Raw genomic sequence first — 19,097 nt, forward strand, 5'->3', positions numbered from 1 at the left:
GGATTTGTTTTCAGACCTTCTGTCAACAAAATATTCCCTGTAAAAACGGACACCACTCAGTCAAAGGAGGAAACAAAATCACAAACCCAATTCATAGTGTCCCTGAATGCAGCTAAGTTTTTACAGATTCAGTTCACGATGCACCTAAAGCACTTGTCTTTTCCCAATGTGGGTTGCCCCAGGCTCTCTGGAGAAGGGAGGGCCGTCTTATGTGAAACAAGTGTATCACACTGTCACCTCTCAATCCTGAGGACCACCAGCAGCTCCGGAAGGGCAACACTTTCCAGGCTCTCAGCGCTGTTAAAAGTGCTAAGAAAGCTTTTATAATACCGCTTTCTAAAGTTGTAGTTAACGCCTCTGCCTCTACCTTTGACTAAGAACTGTGGGCAGGTGCTGGCTTGTGTTGGCCCTATATGATGGAATAAAAACCACCCATAAGCTCAATAAAGCACCCCATAAAAATAAAGACCCTTTTTCCAGGGGTCAAGATCCAGTTTCCTGGCCTCTCAGCCAAGCGCGTGCATCTCAGGTCGGGAGAGGGCTGCCGATTTCAAGGTTCTCCAGCGTAGCCAATGCTATTTTAACCCACGTGCTCAGGGAATGGGGCTTTCCCAACACCGCAGCTAATAAAAAAATATATGGCATCTAATCAGAAAGTATCCTTGCCGAAAATGCTGAACGTTCTTCTCAGACTCTGGGGAAATGAGATTTACACGGGTGTCTTCAGACACCACCACCTCCCTGCCAAGTAGCCCGTCCCCTACAGCAGGAACGCAGGAACGTCCCCCACATGCCCGCCTCTCCCTGGAATTCAAGCACCCCTCAAATAAACGATGGATGGATTTTGTTCAAGGCTCTAAAACGAAGGTAGAAGGAAATTTGCTCTGGTTTGTGAGCGTCTGGTCTCTCAAGTGGAGCTCACGAAACATTTGGAATAAAAATTCAATGTTGGCTGACGACGGTGCTAGAAGCTTCCAGAGGCGGACAGAAGGCCTCTCTGAGTTCACAACTTTCCATAATGCGGCAAGAAAGCCCCAGCCAGCCCCCGGGAAGGACGTGCCCTCAGCAGAAAGTGCCATAAAAATTTAATTCCTAAATTCTAGAGTAGCCAAGACAATTCTTTAAAGATAAATCTCCTGCATAACCGGGAAAACCCCGCTTCCCATCACGACCATCAGGAACACGCAGTTCAAACACCAGGAAAGAGGACGCAAACGGCCCCGCTGTTAGTCACCTGTCGGGGCCTCCAGCTTGCGCTTGTGGGGCGGGTCCTCGATGATCCTGTTGAGGTCCCCACGGTTCTTCAGGTCCATGGGCTTCTCCCACACGGACAGCTGCATCGTCGGGTTGAAGAAGAAAACCCGGTCATCTCCCGTCCACACCACACACCTGTTTGAATGGAAAACTCACCTCAGTTATCCTCGGAGACATTTAGTTAAGAAATCATTGGCCTGCACCCTCACCCAATTATAAACCCTGTACAAATCATGATGACCGTGTCTGGCTTCTTAGGGGTCCTTCACAGAGATTCTCGTACGTCCCCATTCGATTCACAGGTCGGTACTATCCTAACCATCCTCTGACGGACACCGAAGCGGAGCGAAGCAAGCAGCCCGACAAGGTCCTTGGAGGTCCAGGCTCCTCCTGGCGTGCCAACAGTCTCGGCTTTGCCATAGCTCGGACCCTGCGCTCTGCCCCAAGGACTGCATACTTTGCAGGGGGCTTCCCGGTAAACGTTCCTAAGTACCGTACACGCGGGCGGATTCACGGGCCGTCGTGGCCCAAGGGAGTCCATACGCTCCGGCATCAGAGATATGAAAAGGGCTGCTTCGATTAGCAACTCTGGCCCTCGTTTCCTGGCTTGTCTCTAAAAGATCAAAGGGTGAAGCTTTGTGTTTTCACATGTAGGAATCTAAAACCTGCAGAAGGAATAATATGCAATTTTAGGACCCCGTATCCGCGGAAGGTTATCAGGCAGGAGAAAAGATTAAAAAGAAAAAGAAGGGAAGAAAACAAAAGAATTTATTTCATCTGTTCCGAAGGAGCGTGCGTGGGTCCGTAAGGACTTGGATCTGGGGTCCCAAAGAACGCAGCCGCTCAAGGCCACCAGCCCAGCTTCCGGCTCTGTCCCGAGACTCGTCCCGGGACGGGGCAGGGAAGCAGCGGTGTGCTAGCCTGGGCTCCCAGAAGCTTCCTCTCGGACAAGGCCTCTCCCCTCCCTGGGCCTCAGTTGCCCACAGTGATCTCTCAGCGCCCTGCAGCCCCAGACATCTCGGACTCCCGGCGCTGGGGGCTGAGCGGGAGAGCCCACGTGTGTGAAACCCTCTGGCTATTGACTGTCCCCTGAGGTGGGGGCCTCTGCCCAACGGGAACCGCCTGCCAGGCACGGCCTTTGTCTCCGATAACCAGCTCCTCCCCTGCCCAGCCAGTGGCACGGAGCCGTCTGCCATCAGGATAGAGCCAGCCGTCGCCAGCCGCTCCGCTCTGCACAGAGGAAACACCTCTGAATGTACAGCCCAGCTCACCCAGGAAGACGTTTCCCACGGGCCGCACAGAGGGCTCAGGCGCTGAACCCATGTTCTGGGAACTCTTAACAAATCAGTCTCCTTCCCGAAGGTGACACTGAGATGGTCTGCTGGATTTACTACCCCAGCCAGGCCAGGTTCAAGGGCATGGTCGGCAGAATGATGGCTCCTAAAACGTCCACATCTCAATCCTTCAAGCCTGCCAGCGGGTGACCTAACATAGCAAGGGGGGGTGCTTTGCAGATGTGATTCAGTTAATATCTTCGGATGAGGGAGGATCCTGGATTGTTTTGTAGAAGAGCGAGGCAGGAGGGTCCGAATCAGAGGGGGAGACTTCGTGGAACCAGAGGTCAGCCGCACGGGGAACCTGAGAGACATAGAGACCCCCTGCGGCTCTCAGGTGGAGGAAGGGGCTCCAGAAGGCAAGACGCTCCAGAAGCTGGAAAAGGCAAGGAACAGACTGCCCCCTGGAGCCTCCCGAAGGAACGTGGCCCCACCCACACCTGCACTTCAGTCCAGTGAGACCCCGGTGGGACTTCTGACCTCCAGAATGGTGAGGTGATACATTTGTGGAGTTGAAGCACCTGGGTTTGTGGGAGACCGGTCAGCGGGGCTCGCCTGTGGCCCCTCTCCGTCCTGGGCACCAGCATCGGGACCCGCCTCCAGCCAGCAGTGACCCAGGCGCCAGGCACCGGGCCCACAGGCACTGGCCACCACCGGCCCAGGCATCCCAGAGGAAGAAGACAGCAGCCTGCCCTCTGGCTGACATCTTCAGCTCGAGACCTTCAGGTGACCTTGAGAGCTTCCCTCACCCTGGCGGCCTCTGTTCCATCATCCGAGTAGGAGGGGGTTGGAACGGGAGTCTGCATTATTCCAACACCCCCCACCCCCGCTACAGGGACGTGAAAGCGAGGCGTCGGGGCCCCTGCCTTTGTTAGAGGCGGGAGGGCTCCCGGGCCACAGGGGTGCTGCCCGCGCTGGAGCTGGAGGTCCAGGGGGAGGGCTGGCAACCAGGAACACAGTGTTCCCATCCCTCCCCTGCCCCAGGCAGCCTGGCGGGCCTTGCCTAACCCCTGCAGGCCGGGAGGGGGGGTGTATGGCTTTACAGCGCGCAACCCGGCGGCATAGAGCTTTTATGGAGCGTGAAGCCGAAGGTAATCACGCTGGCCGTAAGTGATGCACAGTTCAGCCACCGTGTGAGCTCCCCAGACGGGCTTCTGGGCCAGCAGGGACCATAAACCCTGTCAGGGCCGCGAGCCTCCTTCCCCCTCGGATGCGGCTCCGGGGACAGAAGGCTCCCCGCCCGTCAGGGCGCCTCGCTCCTCACCACACGCAGCCCTGGTCTGGGCACCCCCACGCCCTGGGCCTGTGACCTCCGGGGACTGGAGGGGGCTGGTTTTCCTGTCCTCACTGCAGCTTCACCTGGAAAAAGGCTGTGGGTCAAGCCACGTCGGAGGCCAGCTCCGTGCGGGAGGCGACGGCGGACCCCCGACCTCTTCCTGCGCGCTGCCCTGTGTGCCTTCGGGCTCGGGGTGCACACGGCCCCACACGTGGTTCGGGAGCCTCCTCGGGCTGGGTTGTGGCTGGAAAGGGCGCTGCAGGCCGCAGCGTCGTGCATGCTGTTCGACAGCACGGGGCCCGAGTGGAATGTTCTAAAGCATCCCTGGCCCCTGCATTCGTCTGCTCACTTGACATAAAAGAGGGGCCACGTGGACCCACAGCGTCTCCCCGGAGCCCTGACCTCACCTGACAGAGAATAACCTCTGTCAGCTTGGCTGTGGCTGACACACCTAACGGGTCCCTCGGCGCCCGGCGGCCGGGCGTCCCGTCCCCACCGCCCCCACCAGCCCCGGGGGCCCCGCCCCCCACGCTGACTGACCTGTTCCCTCCCCCAGAGCCATGGAGGGAGACGGCACTCAGCTGGGAGTCCAGGGGCCTGGAGACCTGCCCTCCGGGGCGGCTGTGCCTCTGCGTCTGTACCACCCGAGCCTGTGGCTTCATGCCTCAGCGTCCTCATTTTTGAAAGAAGGTTGGCGGACTGGGATCTAGTCCCAGACGGTCGTGTAAGTCCCTCCAGGCTTCGATTCCAGTTTCTAGACTTCTCTCGCAATCTTCCAGGTTCGTGCCAGGACCCCAGTCACGGTCAAGCTGGTGTCCCTCCCCTCAGACCGACGTTCCGGGCAGGTGCGCCCACGCCTGGCTCCCTGAGCCCGGCGGCCTTGGGTCATGGCCGCACGTCCGAGGTAGCTCTGCTCAGCCAGTCGCAACCTCACCCGGGGCAGTCTGCAGCCCCCCACTTCAGCTGGGGTCAAGGGGCGGGTGCGGCCTCAGCTGCCCTGCCGCTTTCCCTCTCCCCTCTGCCTGGAAATCACTCCTTGGCAACACAGACATCCAGATCCCTGCCTGCCGCTCCTTCTGGGACATCTGATCCGGACAAAGCCCAAAGGGGAGGAAGGACTGTGTTCCAGGAGATGTCCCAACAGGCGAAACAGCGGGTGGTGCCCGTGCCGGGGACACGGTTGCCCCCCTCTGCCCTAGAAAACCTGCACTGTGGGTTTTCAGAACGAAGACCTGATCCCACCAAACACAGCACTGTCATCGTTACGGTGGCTCAAGGACTCAGGCGTGAGATGTTCACAGAGAAATGGCTAACTAGGGCCTGTGGATGTGACACGGTCCTGGGGCACATCAGTTTGTCCCACAAGTAGCTGGGCCATTTCACATGAGAACTACTGAGGAGCACGTAGCCTCGGAAAGGCAGGTGCCCAGTGGCTCGGAGCAGAGAGGGGGCGGCCTTGGCTCCAGGCCAGCCCCCCAAGGTCCATCACGGGGAACAACCTCAGATCACCCCCAGGCTCTCTCACCTGGCTCTGGGAGGCTGTCCCACTCACGGAGCGGATGGCCTCCTAGGTTGTTGACTTTAAGTCACTGGTTTCCCAAAGGCCCGGGCAGCGTGCTGGGTCCTAAGAATGTTCTGGTCAACAGCAGGGAGGAGACTTGAGAACAAGAAGCTGAAGACAGATGAGGGAAGATACCCACCACCCCTGGCTTGGGCAAGCCCACAGCTGTCATGTGGTGCCATGGGGTTTAAGAGAGATGGGGTTTCAACTCTGGGCCCTAGGGTGCCACTTGCCCATATCGTGTTGTCCTGACATTAGGCTGAAGGGAGGCCCGTGGGTCCAGGCAGGGTCCAGGCAGGGGTCCGAGCAGGTGTGTCTAGCAGGTGAGTTTGGACAGTAGGTTCAGACAGGTGGCTTATGGTCAGGTGGGTCTAGGCAGATGGGCTTGGGCGCATGAGTCTGGACAGGAGGCCTGGGCGGCTGGGTCCACGGAGGGGTCTGGACAGGAGGCCTGGGCCAGCAGGGGGCTCTGGGCAGCTGTGTTCAGAGAACTAGGGACTCCGCTGAAGCCTACCCCAGATAGGCTAAATGGCGTCAGAGGGACCCCTGGGTACCCAACCTCCCCTAGTGCAGACAGCAAGGTGGGAGCTGCCCAGGTTGGACTGACCTCCAGCAGAGCCTGTGGGACCCTGCCCCGAATTCCTCCCAGTGTGTCGGTTTCCAAAGAAAACCAAATAACACTCCAGCAGGGATCAGGGCAAGCCGGGAAATCTGGTTCTCTCGAGAGCCGCTGCTGAGGGCTGACAGTCTGACGTCCGGGGTCCTCCCTCTGCTGCCTCTCCTTTCCCTGGTGAAGCCCATGTGCAGAGACGCTAGAAAACATGTGCTCCAAAGAGCCGCACGATGGCAGGACCCCCGATGTTCTCCGTCAGGTGGACGCGGCTCGTTTTGTCCCGAGGGGCTTGCAACCAGGCTCCAGGCACCGCTGTTACCGCCAGGAAGAGACTTCACACCCGGGGACTTAATTGGTACCATCCTCCCCAGCTGCTGGGTCAGTCCCCTGTTCCGGGGACACGCTGACTCCGTAAGCTCCCGGTGCCGGGTCCAGAGACACTCAGCTGGCATCCGAATCCCGGGAAGGGCCAGCACCCTGACTGCCCCAAAGTGTAGAAGCAGTCACTGCCCCCTGACTTCCATCACCGAGCGTCCAGAACAGGGAAAGATGAGGGCTAATCAGACCCTTACTAGGAGATTATTACCAGGATGAGAGCCGAGGGACAACAATGAACATGGCACCCACTCCCATCCAGGCTGCAAAGAACCCAGTTCCTGTGCCGTAGGGACACGTGTGGAATTGAACCAAAGAGCTGGTGGCAGGGTAAACAAACATGAATCCCCAAGAGAAATCTGCCCATCCACTTGTTACGGTTGGTTTCAACTAGATGGAGCCAGCTGTAACATGCAAAATTAATTTTATGTACCATTTTATGCACATTTTAAGTAATATGTATACGTTCGCCTTCTTTAATCATGCTGCATAATTTTTGGATAGCTGCCATAGTCCCTCTTCTCCTTAACTGTCCCAGTATCCCAGAGGATGTAATTAGCACATCACAGCTATTTAAGTCTGGTACAGAACATCCACACTTAGCAGCCCCAACAGACGAAGATCCGGATCCCATCGAGTGGAATCTGGGCTTGCAGTTGTGGTGCGCTAAAGGGTTCCCACGGTCGCCTTTTGGACGGCGAACCCCCAGGGCTGCAAGCTCCAGGGGTGAGGGGTGTTTCTGCTTCTCTCTCCAAGCATGCCCGCCCTCCTCCCCACATACAGGCAAAGACTCACTTCGGGTCCCTGCCTGTCCCAGGAGGACTGTCCTGAGGGGACAGAGCCTGATGTCCCTTGCAACTCACCCCCAGGGCCGAGGGCTCTGGACTGAAAGGCAGGGTGTGGGTGCCCTTCACTCTTCCCTCTCTGTCCTCACCGCCCCCATCACGTCCAGGAAGGGCCCTCTGGCTGGCGCATAGGCGGCTTGGATGGGGTGACAGGTTCAGGGAGGAGTAAAACCTTCCCTCTTGTGACGGTGTGATGTGGACCAAGACATGCACATTTAGTCTTGTTTCTGGCACAGGGTTCCTAAAACTCTAGGCGTTTCCTGCGAGGTGAGAGCAGAGACAAAAGGCGAGATGGCCTTCTTGCTACTTGAATCACAAGCCCTTTGTGCTAATGAGGTGACTCTGGGGCAGCCCTCAAGGATGGGGGCAGGTGGCCAGGGAACCAACCATGTGACCAGAGGGTTGGAACTTTCAACCCCGCCCACCCCTCCTCGAGGGAGTGGAGAGGGGCTGGGGGTTGAATCCATCACCGACGGCCAACGATTCAGTCAATCGTGCCTACATGACGAAGCCTCCATAAAAACCCAAAAGGGGGAGGGTCGGAGATCTTCCAGATGCTGGTGAACACGTGGAGCCTGGGGGAGAGTGGCCTCCGGGAAAGGGCACGGACGCTCCTCACCCTCTCCCCACACCTCAACCCTGCATTTCTTCCACCTGGCTGCTCCCAAGTTGTATCCTTTTGTAATAAACCAATAATCCAGAAAGTAAAATGTTTCCTGACTTCCATGAGCCACTCTAGCAAATTAATCGAGACAGAGGAGGGGGTCTTGGGACCTCTGATCCATAGCCAGAAGCACAGTGGACAGCCTGGACTTGGGATTGGGGTCTCAAGTTGAGGAGGGGCAGTCTCGGGGAACCGAGCCCTTGACCTCTGGGATCTGAGTGGCCTTCAGGTGGACAGTGTCCCATTGAGTTAACCTGCAGGCCTCACAGCTGGTGTCACCGAATGCTGGGCGTGGGACAGTCCACCACGGCAGGCGTCATGCTCTGGGGTCTCGTGACCCCAGCAGACCCGGGCGCGTGCTTCTGTCTGTACCTCCTCGGCCTGCTCTCCACCCCACGGCGCTTACTCAGAGAAGAGCACACAGGTAACCAGGCGGACAGCTGCTGCTGCTACTCCAGACGAGGGCCCGGCCACGCCCTGCAGGACCGGTCATCGTGAGGAATTGCTGATGTCGGCTCGTGTGCGCTCAGCTCCAGGACGTGGAGGCAGGGCCATCTCTCCTGCGGAGGCCGGTCAGACTGGTGAGACCCCAGTGTTGACACCAGACAGGTCGTCCAGCTGCTGGGAAGGGGTGCCGCCCAAGACGCCGAGGGCACACAGTTGTTCACCCACCGCGACACTTGGTGCCCTTCGTCCTGCCGTGTTCCTGAGGGAGGAATGAGGCTCCTGCCCCCCACCCTGTGCGGGAGGCTGAGCGTGTGCGTGAAAAGACAGGGGCGGGGGGGGGGGAGGGCAGGAGTGGCCGCTCCCAGGCTCCGTCCTCTCCGCAGCCCCCACGCAGGGTGTTTTTACGACGAAGGTCCATGGAACCGTGCCGGCCTGTGCTCCCGACCACAGTGACTTCCACGTCTTTGCAGAACTCCTGAGAGCATCTGTCTGTCCTTCTTTGGTTACTGCACGACACCTCTCTTCCCATCTTCAGATGAGCAGCACAGAAGCGCCAGGAAGTCATCGGCAGAGCTGGGCTCCTGCTCCGGGGACCCGGCCTGCTGTCCGTCCGGCCTCTCGGAGAGGAGACGAGGAGCCCCAGGAGGCTGGCTCTCAGCTTCGGAACAAGGCCCAGGACGCCCAGACCGTCTTCACACAACAAAGGCCCCGGGAACCCCCATCCTGACCGTGGCCGAGGCTTCCCGACGAGTCTGCCTTCACGGAGATCCAAAGCGCCGCCTCCCTCACTGTTGCGGGCGCAGGACCTTTTCACGGCTGTGAGTGCTGGCCACTCGGTCCCCTGTCCGGCCAGAGATGCACAGAACCGGCAGCCTGCCCCGCGCAGGTGAGGGGCCACGGCAGCTCCTGACACGACACTCCACCCCCGCCTCGGGCATCAAAGCGAGGCCGCCTGAAGACTAATAAAACTAAGCCAAGAGCAGAGCAGAAGCGGCACGTCTCGCGCTCCATTCCGGGAGCCGCTACCGGGAGGCCTCTTAAGTGCGGATCTAAATGGCAGCCTCCTCATGCGTCTCCTCCGTCTGCCTTAACGAACCACTTTGACATTTCGCTGAACATTAGAATCCCCTCCCCGACAAGTAATGTCCCACCTGTCCCCTCTTTGACATAACGAAAGGCTCGATTGTGCTAAGGGGACGGCGTGACACTTGGCGTCTCTTCAGTGGGACGTACGCAAGGCAGCGACGGTGCCCGGCCTCCGGGCCCAGCTGCCGTGACCGCGCGGGACCCGTGCGCAAGCCCTGCGACGCGACCAGCCCAGCGCCCTCGGGGCTGCGTTTTCCACTACTCTCCTCTTGCCAAACATCATCCATGCATGTTGTGCTTTGGGGAACGTTCCTTTCTTTCTGGAAAAGCGCTACCAACTTCCTCCAAGAACTTGTCGTTTATATTAGTTCGTTTAAAGCCAAAAGCGTCCACTATCCGGATTTAGAAAAATCTGGAGAACCTACTTTTAAAAACATCACACTCGGTAAGTTAGGAGTTTTGAGTGAATAAAGAGACACCACCGATAGGTGCTAAAATATCCAATAAAATCAGAATAAGAAGCGTGGCGTTAACATCAAGTCGGGAGGAGCAGGGAGCGCCCCCCCCCCAGGATGCCGCACCTCCAGTCACCTGTTCCAAGGGGGGCCGCCGGAGCCTGATGCGCACAGTGGCTCCACCAAGCACGTCTCTCACTGCCTCCGGGGCCTGTCGCTACTGCCTGACCTCTAGCTCCAGGGCAGAAGGCCACAACCAGCCAGCGGCTTCCCCGTGGCCGCACCACGGCCGCGAACACGCACCTCTCGCGAGACCACCTCCGTCCTCACGGTAACCGCACGGAAGCCCGGCCGCAGTGGCACCTGCTGTCGGTGCCGGCTTCCTGACCGTGAGCGTCCCCTCGTGTTTGAGCACACCGTGGTCTCGTCCCACGCCGCTGGGAAAGGACTTCCCGTTTTGCTATGACGGCATCGCAGATGGAAGACTTGTACTACGTCCACCCTGGCGTTTTGGAAAATGGTACTATTTCAAACCCAATGTTCGTTTTTTTTTAATTGTACAAAAACAGTGAATTACTTGTAAACCCACAGTCTTCTCAAGAATTTTAAAACGTTAATCGCCGGCTTTGGCATTTATTGTCATGTAAGTGAAAACCTCATGATTTTTACACTTTATTTGATAGTTACTTTTGACTTTTTTCCGTGTCTTCAACAATTCCAAGGAATATGTTTTAATTATTTTCCAATAAACAGAGTAATTGCTATGTGGCTCGAAAGCCAAGTTATAAAAAAGGAAGAGGAGGATGGGAAGGAGAAACGGAGAAACAGAAATCTGGAAGAGACTCAAGACTGTTCTAGAATTAACACACCCGGAAGCAGGAGCAGATTGGGAAGGACAGCTCAGATGACGCTGCGTCTCTCCCTCTGGCTCTGACTCCCACTTCGAGGTGGATGGGGTGTCCCTTTTTATGAAAGTTCACACACTGTCTTCATTTTCTTCTTTCTCCTTAAAATACCATGCCCCCAATTATGCCATCCTTAAAACCTCCCAAGGGCATTAAGCTAAATGAGCCTCTCGATGGCAGAGTTGGCCGAAGAAATTTTTCTGGGCTCTGAAACCACACCCAGTGGTTAAGCGGGCACACACTCTTGTCCCGTGTCCACTCGGTGTCAGGGCACTGACTTGGCATTTCTGAAGGGCTTAGCATGATGCCAATATTTTTAAGAAGGCTGTACATCTGGCCGTGTCTCCTGGCAGCGAGAAGAGCAGAGAGAATCTTAGCCGGGTGAGGACAATTTAGGAGGCTGTTGGCTCGGCGCTTAACGCACACCGATGAGCCCCCCTGCCCGGGAGGAAGCAGTGCCTTCTCCGCTCTCACTTCCAGACCAGCGTTCGCACCGTCAGGGTCTTTGCTGACCCTGCTTCTTCCTCCCACACGTTCAATTTCTCAGCTCCAACTGGCTAAAAATGTGACCACAGTGAACAAGGCAACAGAGTAAGAATAGTTTGATTTCCACTTTACGTGTTTTGAGTAGATTCCAAAACTTTGACTTCTTTATTGTGATTCCAGCTTCCCCCTCACCCCCAGCTCTGCAACGGTCAAGAGGATCCTTTCTGAGCCCATTTGGGCTGCACCACTTACCCTGGATCCTCAAGAATCTTCTAGAAATCCTACATTTTCTCTGGAGAATGTTGGTCCGAGATTAAGGCTCAGGTTCCATAGGTGATGTGTAATTTTCAGATCTGACCAGGGCTGGCAGGCTGACCCCTCACCCTTCCCTCCAGAGGAGGGTCTGCTCCCCAAGGCAGGAAGGGGGCCTTTTGACCCAGGGGACCGCCACGCAGAGGGTGTGCCTTCCAGAATGAGATTTCTCAAGACCTGAGCAGGGAGCCCTGGGCATTGGACTGTGACAGGGGACCCACTTACGAAAGCACAGAGCTTCTTGGGGGTCCCGCCCCACTCCTGGGTCACCTGACAGCAGCTGCCGGACATGCCAACACCCCCACTCACCTCCAAGGGACCCAGTCACACCCCCCCCACCCTCCCCAACCTCCACCTCACATTAACCCCTCCTGGAATACTCCATCTGGGTGAGGGTATCCTTAAAGCACCAGGGGCAGGTTCAGATGTCCAGACACACAAGTGGCCGGCGAACACGACGGGTGATAGAGCCCGAATCCCTCACCCGCCGTGGGTCCCTCTGCCCCCTGACTGCCTGAGAAGCCGGCTGACCCTCGAGAAGGGCCGACTACCAGCAAACCCCAGCACGAGGCCGGCAGCGGGCGGCTCGGGTTAAGCTAGTGAAGGAGACACGGCTCCTCCGGGCGGGAGAGCGTCGCTGCCGGTGACAGATGGCGGTGTCGGTAAAGAGTGCGGTTACAGAGGGTCCCACACGCGCGACGCCACGATTAGCAGACCACTCCGCTCGCAAAGCCCCCTCCCAGCTGGAGAGTGAGAGAGTGGGGGCCCTTTCACCCAGCAAGGTCAGGGGTCCGTCCCCATTTGCAGGGGACGTGCAAACCCGGCCCCTAGGGTGTGGAGGAGGGTCCGTCAACACTCACATCCTTCACCCAACGGCAGCGCCACGAAGCCCAGAAGCTCCGCTGCAGGCGGAACAGGGTCGGAAGACACAGACGAGGCGGCAGCTCCCGACACATCAGAGCAGTAACACAGGTTCCAGCCAGCGAGTGTCATTCTGACTCAGAAAGTGCGTCCCCGTGGCGGGTGGCCCGTCCGTGCACATGCACAGGGCGACCACGCCTCCGTCCAGCCAGCGTCCTCAAGGCCTGCCCGCCCCATCCTGCCGGCGAGGCGGCGAGAAGACGCCAGAGCCTGGGCCCTGCTGCCGGCCGCTCGGCCGGAGGCCCGGGAAGGGCACGCGCCAACGTGTAATTTGCGGGCAGAGGACCCACACTGCAGCGAGCGATTTCCCCGACCCCGCTTAGCACTGTGCGTCCAACATGGTATGACCTACGGGGCAGACAGACCATGGCTTCACAGTGAGAAATGCCCAGTGCTCAAGGTCACACATCCCCAGCTCGGCGTGACAGGGCCGCTCCCCTGTGCTGAATTTACCCCAACCCCCTACACACGACTTGTAAAGTGCACCTGCCTTAGACACACACCGGGCAGAGTTTCCTTACAGAAGGCCCCAAAAGGCCCCGAGCAGCACGTGTGGCATAATAAGAAAGAAATGTTTGGTCTTCGTCCTTCACTGCACCCCTGGCACCGACCTCCTAAAGCCCTTGGGACTGGCTGAGTGATCGGAACACCTTTTTTTATTCGCCGGGAGCCCCTCTGACCACCGCTGGGTCCACGCAGACGAGGTGACTCCTGGAGGGCAGGGCAGGTCACCAGAAAGACCAAGCGGTGATTCGAAGGTCGGTCCTTCTGTTCCACCCCCAGCCGCCAGGGAGGGGCCGCAGATGGGAGTCCAGTCCCCCGGCCGGTGACGCCGGTGATGCAATCAGTCATGCCTTCGTAAGGAACCTTCCAGAAAGCCCCCGGAAGAGCGGGGTCCGGGGAGCTTCCTGCTCGTGGACACTCCTGCCCTGGCGGTGGCGCTCTCCGGGGCACGGATGTTCCTGGACCCCCCTCCCCACACAGCTCAGCCACCGGCTCTCTTCCGTCTGCCGGTCTATGCTTCCTGATCAAACTGCAGCCGTGAGTAAACCTTTTTCCTGGGCTCTGTGAGTCATGCTGACAAATTATCAGACCTGAGGGGAGGTCGTGGGAACCCCCGAATTTGCAATCAGCCAGACCAAAGTGCAGGTGGCCCGGGACCCCATTTGCATCCAGATCTGCTGTGAGGGTGGCACTGGGGGACTGAGCCCTTAGCCTGTGGGGCCTGGGCAACTCTGAGTTGGAGTCGGAACTGAATTGAATTGCAGGACGCTCCCTAAGTGTTGGGACCCCTGGAGAAGCGGGTGTGAACTCTGTGTTAGCAGAAGGAGGCTCTTCCCCAAGAGGCGTTTTCAGGGTGCACAGTGGCTGCGGCCAAAGACAGAGGGCGGGAGGCCGCCAGGTGCTAGCCGACACTGACCGCCGACCGTGCAGAGAAGGAAGGAATGGTCCAGTGGTTCCAGTTAAGAGCATTATTTACCACAACAAGCAGGTGATGGGGGCATCGGTGGTCACGTCAGACGGGGACCAGTAGCGGGTGGCTTTCCTACCCAGGAGGCACGTGAAGCTGACCCAGGGCGCTGCGTGTGCTGTCCGAATTAGCTGCCCCTTCCAGCGCTGTCCTACCTTCTAATCTTCAGGTTTTAAAACTCATTTTTATTATAATAACCTTTTTCTTCTGCTTCCAAATTACTCCATTATAAAAGGACATTTTAAAAAACCAAAGACAGTGGCTCCCTCGTGGAGGCTAGTTTGAGCACAGCATACTCAAAGATCAGGAATCCTCACAGGGCAGCTGGAGAAAGCCAGACACATCTTTAATTAACAGCCATTCAGTTACTAGCTTCTTGGAGGGAAAACAGCTCTTTGAAGCGTAATGCGTGCTGCCTTTTCTTCAGACACCGTCTTTCGCTGACATATACGCAACAACTTATTATTTTAACACAGATTTGCAAATGCACGGGAGCAGGATAACTTATCACTTAAATGCTACTTTTCTTTCTGCAGCATTTGACAACAGTATGGTGCTGGTACCTGCCGTGAGCCACAAATTAATTTCTCAAAGCACGGCATTATCTAAGGAACGCGCACGTTCTCTTTAGTGCCAACCAACCATCGCTCCCATGTCTCGAGGCATCTTACCAGGGGGATCCGGGCACCGGAGTAGAGGCCACGGGTCGGTTGCCCTTTGCTGCGCTGTCCTCTCTTGTGACTAGTATCGACGGAGGCTCCTTTTAACAGAAAGAGAAGGAGAGCACTTTTTTTTTTTAATTTAAACACTCGTCTTCAATTAGGCAACCAAGTGAAGGGCAACACGGTTCATGCAGACACCCGCTGGATAATGACCCGCTCAGTACAGCTAAGCCAATGGGACTGAGCAATTATGCTGAGAATACGGAATTTGAGGCACAACAGGCCGTGCTGAGGAATTCAGACCAAGGCATCTCCCTGATCACCCCAGATTGGCTAGACTATCTGCTTTTGCAGATACAGAGAAAGGCAGCCGCCACCAAGAGATGGCCTGTGGATGCCTTAACATCTCACGGGCAAAACATCACACAGGATTCATCTCCAGAAATGGGCCGACCCAGAGACTGGGGTCCAGTGCTTCCAAGACTGTGCGCTCTGGGAGGGAATCTAGAAGCTGCAAGGAGGCCTGGGTCCACCCGGACTTCCTCATCTGGGCCCCTGAGGACGGGGGGGCGGGGGGCACGAGCCCACGTCCTTGTAGCATCTGGTGATGTTCTCTCCTTCCCGAGCACTTAGCTGGGGGCGGAGATGGGGGGTGGTGCAAGGGATTCTGGGGCAGAGTTGGGTTTGAAAATCACTCTGTGTCTGTGGCTCTATTTAGAAAACAAAGAATGTTTGAACGTTACACCACCTAGAAGAAAATGAAGATGTATTCTCTAATATTAAAAAGGAAAAAAAAAAAAACTTTAGCGGTGTGGTAAGGACATGTTTTTCCTCTCCCGGCTGTCTCTACAGTTTTAATCTCAAACTTAGAATAATAACACTGTGTTCTCCTTCTCTGAAAAATCAGATGAGATTAAAAAACACCAGAATGTACTCAAAGCAACAACCAGGCTCTCAGAGGAGACTGTCATTTGCAATTAAAGCTCTGGATTCATTGAGTTGAGCTGAGTTGAGTTGAGTTGAGTTGAGTTGAGTTGAGTTGAATTGAATTGAATTGAAGAAGAAGGCCATCCTAAAATTCCGGGATCTCTATTCCCACCACTATTCATGCCAGGACCTTATGGGATGAGACACTGTAGGTGAGGTGATCAGCGGCCCGTGTGAGCGACGGGGCCGGGAGGTCAGCGCTGCACATGGCAGAGCCGGCCAGCGGGGAGGGCGCGGGCACAGAAGTCCACGCGCTGATCCGGGGCCCTGAGGGCTGCACCCCCTGTACGTCGCGTCAGCCTCCCTTCACACACAGGAGCTGGAAAGGCAAACGCTAGATCCTGGGGGCACGGGAACACGAGATCCAGACAAAAAGCTGAGAGAATCCCAGTGTCTCCAAAGCCCGGGCCTCAGTAAGTGCCACGCACAGAAACGTGGCATCTGCGTGGCTGACCCTGTTGCCATCTGCCCACCCACGAGCTGGGGACAGAATGGCCCACGTGGTCAGGGACGAATGGCTGGCCGAGCAGAGCCGGCCAAGAGGAAGGACACAAGTCATGGGATGAAAATGTTCCCCCGGAAGAGTCCCCGCATGGCCTCCGGGTGAGGGCAGAGGGCAAGGCACGTCTCCAACAGACCTAACGCCCAGGAGCGAAGGGGTCAGGACGCCTCTTTCGCACGTGTGCTTCCCTGCTGGGGGCCTCCTGCGACCCTTTGCTCACCCACACGGAAAATTTCACTGAATACGTGAGGCTTAATTTATATAATTATCCTTAAGTTCTACAGTTTAAGAATAATTTCTTTTAGACTTTTTGGGGAGTAGAAGATGCCTTTCCTTCCTGTGAGGGGGGACAAAAAAGGTCAGGATAAATAATGAGCGTAACAGGAAGGACTCAGACAGTGGTGTTAAAAATATATATATATTGAGACCACAGTTTCCATGACTAATCCAATTAGAAAAACGAGGGGAGATTTTCATTATGGAGCTAATTGAACAGTAGAAACCCAATGAGAGCCTCCGAGTACTAGATTACCCCAGCTAATCACTCACGCAGATCTGGCGCGGCGCGACTGGTGACGGGGACTAACGTTCAAATTTGGCAATGCTGGGATTCTCTACTGCTAATTACCAGGGTCTCCTTCTTGTTGCACGCGCCAGTTATGATTTCCTGTTGGTGATAAAAATGGCTAATCATGGCATAAAACTCCCTTTCCATGCTACAGTAATGAAACTGAATTAGAGGTGTGGAGCCCAGTGATGAAGTAGTTAAGGCACTAGAAAGGGTATTTGTTTAATAAACACGTAATACTGGCACGGATGCTGATCTCTTCCAGAGAAATCCTGCATCAGGGAGCAAAGGTGTCATCTGCACGAACATTCGTGACCCACTTACACCATTTAGCGCCCGTGTCCATGATGGTGCCCCCGACCGTCCCTAAGGGGGGAACCGGCAGGACAGCCCATGGGTACAGGAGGGTTCGCGGGGCCGGCGGGAGCAGAGACGCCCCCGTGGAGGTGAAGTCAGAACGTTCACAAGACCCTGGGGCAACCACAGGCCTCCGAGATACCTGACAGCTTGGAGCGAATGAAATTTGTGATTTTCAAAGACAGCGATAAAAGCTAATCCCTCGGGTCTTTCGTGGGAAGGTAAATGTGCCGAGCACATCCACGGTCAATCCTTAAAATGCCACTTGGCAGAGAGGCAGAGAGAAGGGCCTGAGACTAGAAGGGCCGGAGAAAAAACCGATGTGTGTGGGGCTTGACGTACACGAATTTTAAACATCCGGAAACAGGCTCTGGCTTTGCCCTGTGGTGTCCGTGGCCCTGCAGCCCCGTGGCGTCTGTGGCCCTCTCCCGAAAGCGGGCGCGGCACACCCGGGAAGCCCAGGTCAACACACGGAGCCCCGGCCTTGCGAGGCCTGGAGCCAGGACCCGAGGGGAAGGCCTGGCGGCTTTTACCAAAGCCCGGGGCACCCACCCCTCTCGTCCGTGATCTGGAATCCACGTTCTCGCTGGATTTGACTCCGCTTCACAGAGCAGACCCCAAAGCGTCAGCGAACGACAGAAGGGGTGAGGGGTAAGACCCGAGGGGTGCTCTGGGCCCGGTGCCCCTGACCCCGGGGTTCAGGCCTGCAGAGCACAAGCAGAGTCCAGAGACCAACCTTGTCTTCTCCATCCCCGGCCCGGCTCTTCCTGTCTGCGTGCAGCATCAGGCCGGGAGGACAGGGCGCTCGGCCGCGCTCTCTGCTTTTATCTGTTGGACCAAAACAATTGCATTAGCATCCCATCCGTCACACCAATTTGGAAAAACAGGGACAAAAAGTGGCCTCGGACGTTCAAACTGGCTGCACACGGTGGACCTCCCGCAGAAAGGCCGTGCTGGCACAGGCCCTGACGGGGCCTTGTGACCAAGTCCCTCCAACGACGCTGAGCTCCCTGGCAACTCCATCGGAGCCTGTGCGCCAGCCACAGCACTACTGGCCACAGCTGATGGACCAGGCCCCGGGGGGGTGTGGGTTGATGGCCATAACCTGACAGACTTTTCCTCCTTGACGAGGAAAAGGGTCAACATGGGGCCGAAGAACCAGGCTTTCTTAGGCTTTGGGGGCTAGGGGCCACGATGGGCCACGCTTGGCCCCCATCCTGACCAGGGGACGGGCGGGGCCCATGACGGTCACACCCCAGGTCACAACAGTACACGACCCACACAGCACTTTGAAAAGTAGTTGTTTGTGGTGAGGGAGGGGGAAAATGGCAAAAACACAGATTCTGGGTACAAGAACAGAGATTGGATTTCACCTTCTTCTAAAATGTCCACTCAACCCTCAGACATTTGCAAGCGGGAAACAGGTGCAGTGAAACACAGCGAGACTAACCGCTGTTTTAATACTAAGAATTTTAAAAATCCCAAGCCATCTAACCACACGCCAACCTAACAGATTCATCCTGGAAGGGGCTTGAAGGTCAGGACCCTGGGGCTGCTGTCTGTCCCGAAGTTAGGAAGGCCCTGGCTGATGGTTCCCTGGGGAAGGGAGGAAGGCGTAGAAACAGCACCACTTCACACGTGTGTGTGCGTGCACGCGTATGTGCACACACACGCACAGAGCAGGGGCAGGGAAGGTCCCTGTGCTCGCGGGGCGGGGCAGGGAAGGGCGGAGCTGGGAGGCCAGGTGGGGCCACCTACCTCCACCCCACCTTCCTTACCCTGCTGCAGACTCTGGCTTCCTCTGCCGCCGATCCCGGCAAGGAGGCCACGGGAAGGGGCCACACGGGCGGGGGCCCCTCGTGGGGCCCTGCATCTGTCCGCGGCGGGCGTCTACACCTGGAACCCTTGGGGCCACAGACCCGGGTCCTGCAGGGCAATCTGTCCCAGAGCCCACAGGCGGTCAGCGCTGACCACCGGGCCCCGGGGCAGCCGTGACCACCAGCAGGGGACACGCGT

At 56.9% G+C, this 19,097-nt stretch overlaps 1 protein-coding gene across 1 annotated transcript in view; it reads right to left on the reverse strand.

The window, feature by feature from the left end:
- TCERG1L (transcription elongation regulator 1 like) overlaps positions 1-19,097 on the reverse strand; it is a 194,164-nt gene that overhangs the window by 50,748 nt on the left and 124,319 nt on the right. Inside the window, exons 5-7 of the mRNA XM_023241116.2 lie at positions 17,818-17,909; positions 14,677-14,765; positions 1,235-1,389 (exon numbers count right to left, since the gene is read on the reverse strand). Of these exons, the coding sequence (XP_023096884.2) occupies positions 1,235-1,389; positions 14,677-14,765; positions 17,818-17,909 (336 nt within the window). The remainder of the gene's footprint in view (positions 1-1,234; positions 1,390-14,676; positions 14,766-17,817; positions 17,910-19,097) is intronic.

This window comes from Felis catus, chromosome D2, assembly GCF_018350175.1.
Source record: "Felis catus isolate Fca126 chromosome D2, F.catus_Fca126_mat1.0, whole genome shotgun sequence".
Classification (NCBI taxonomy): domain Eukaryota; kingdom Metazoa; phylum Chordata; class Mammalia; order Carnivora; family Felidae; genus Felis; species Felis catus.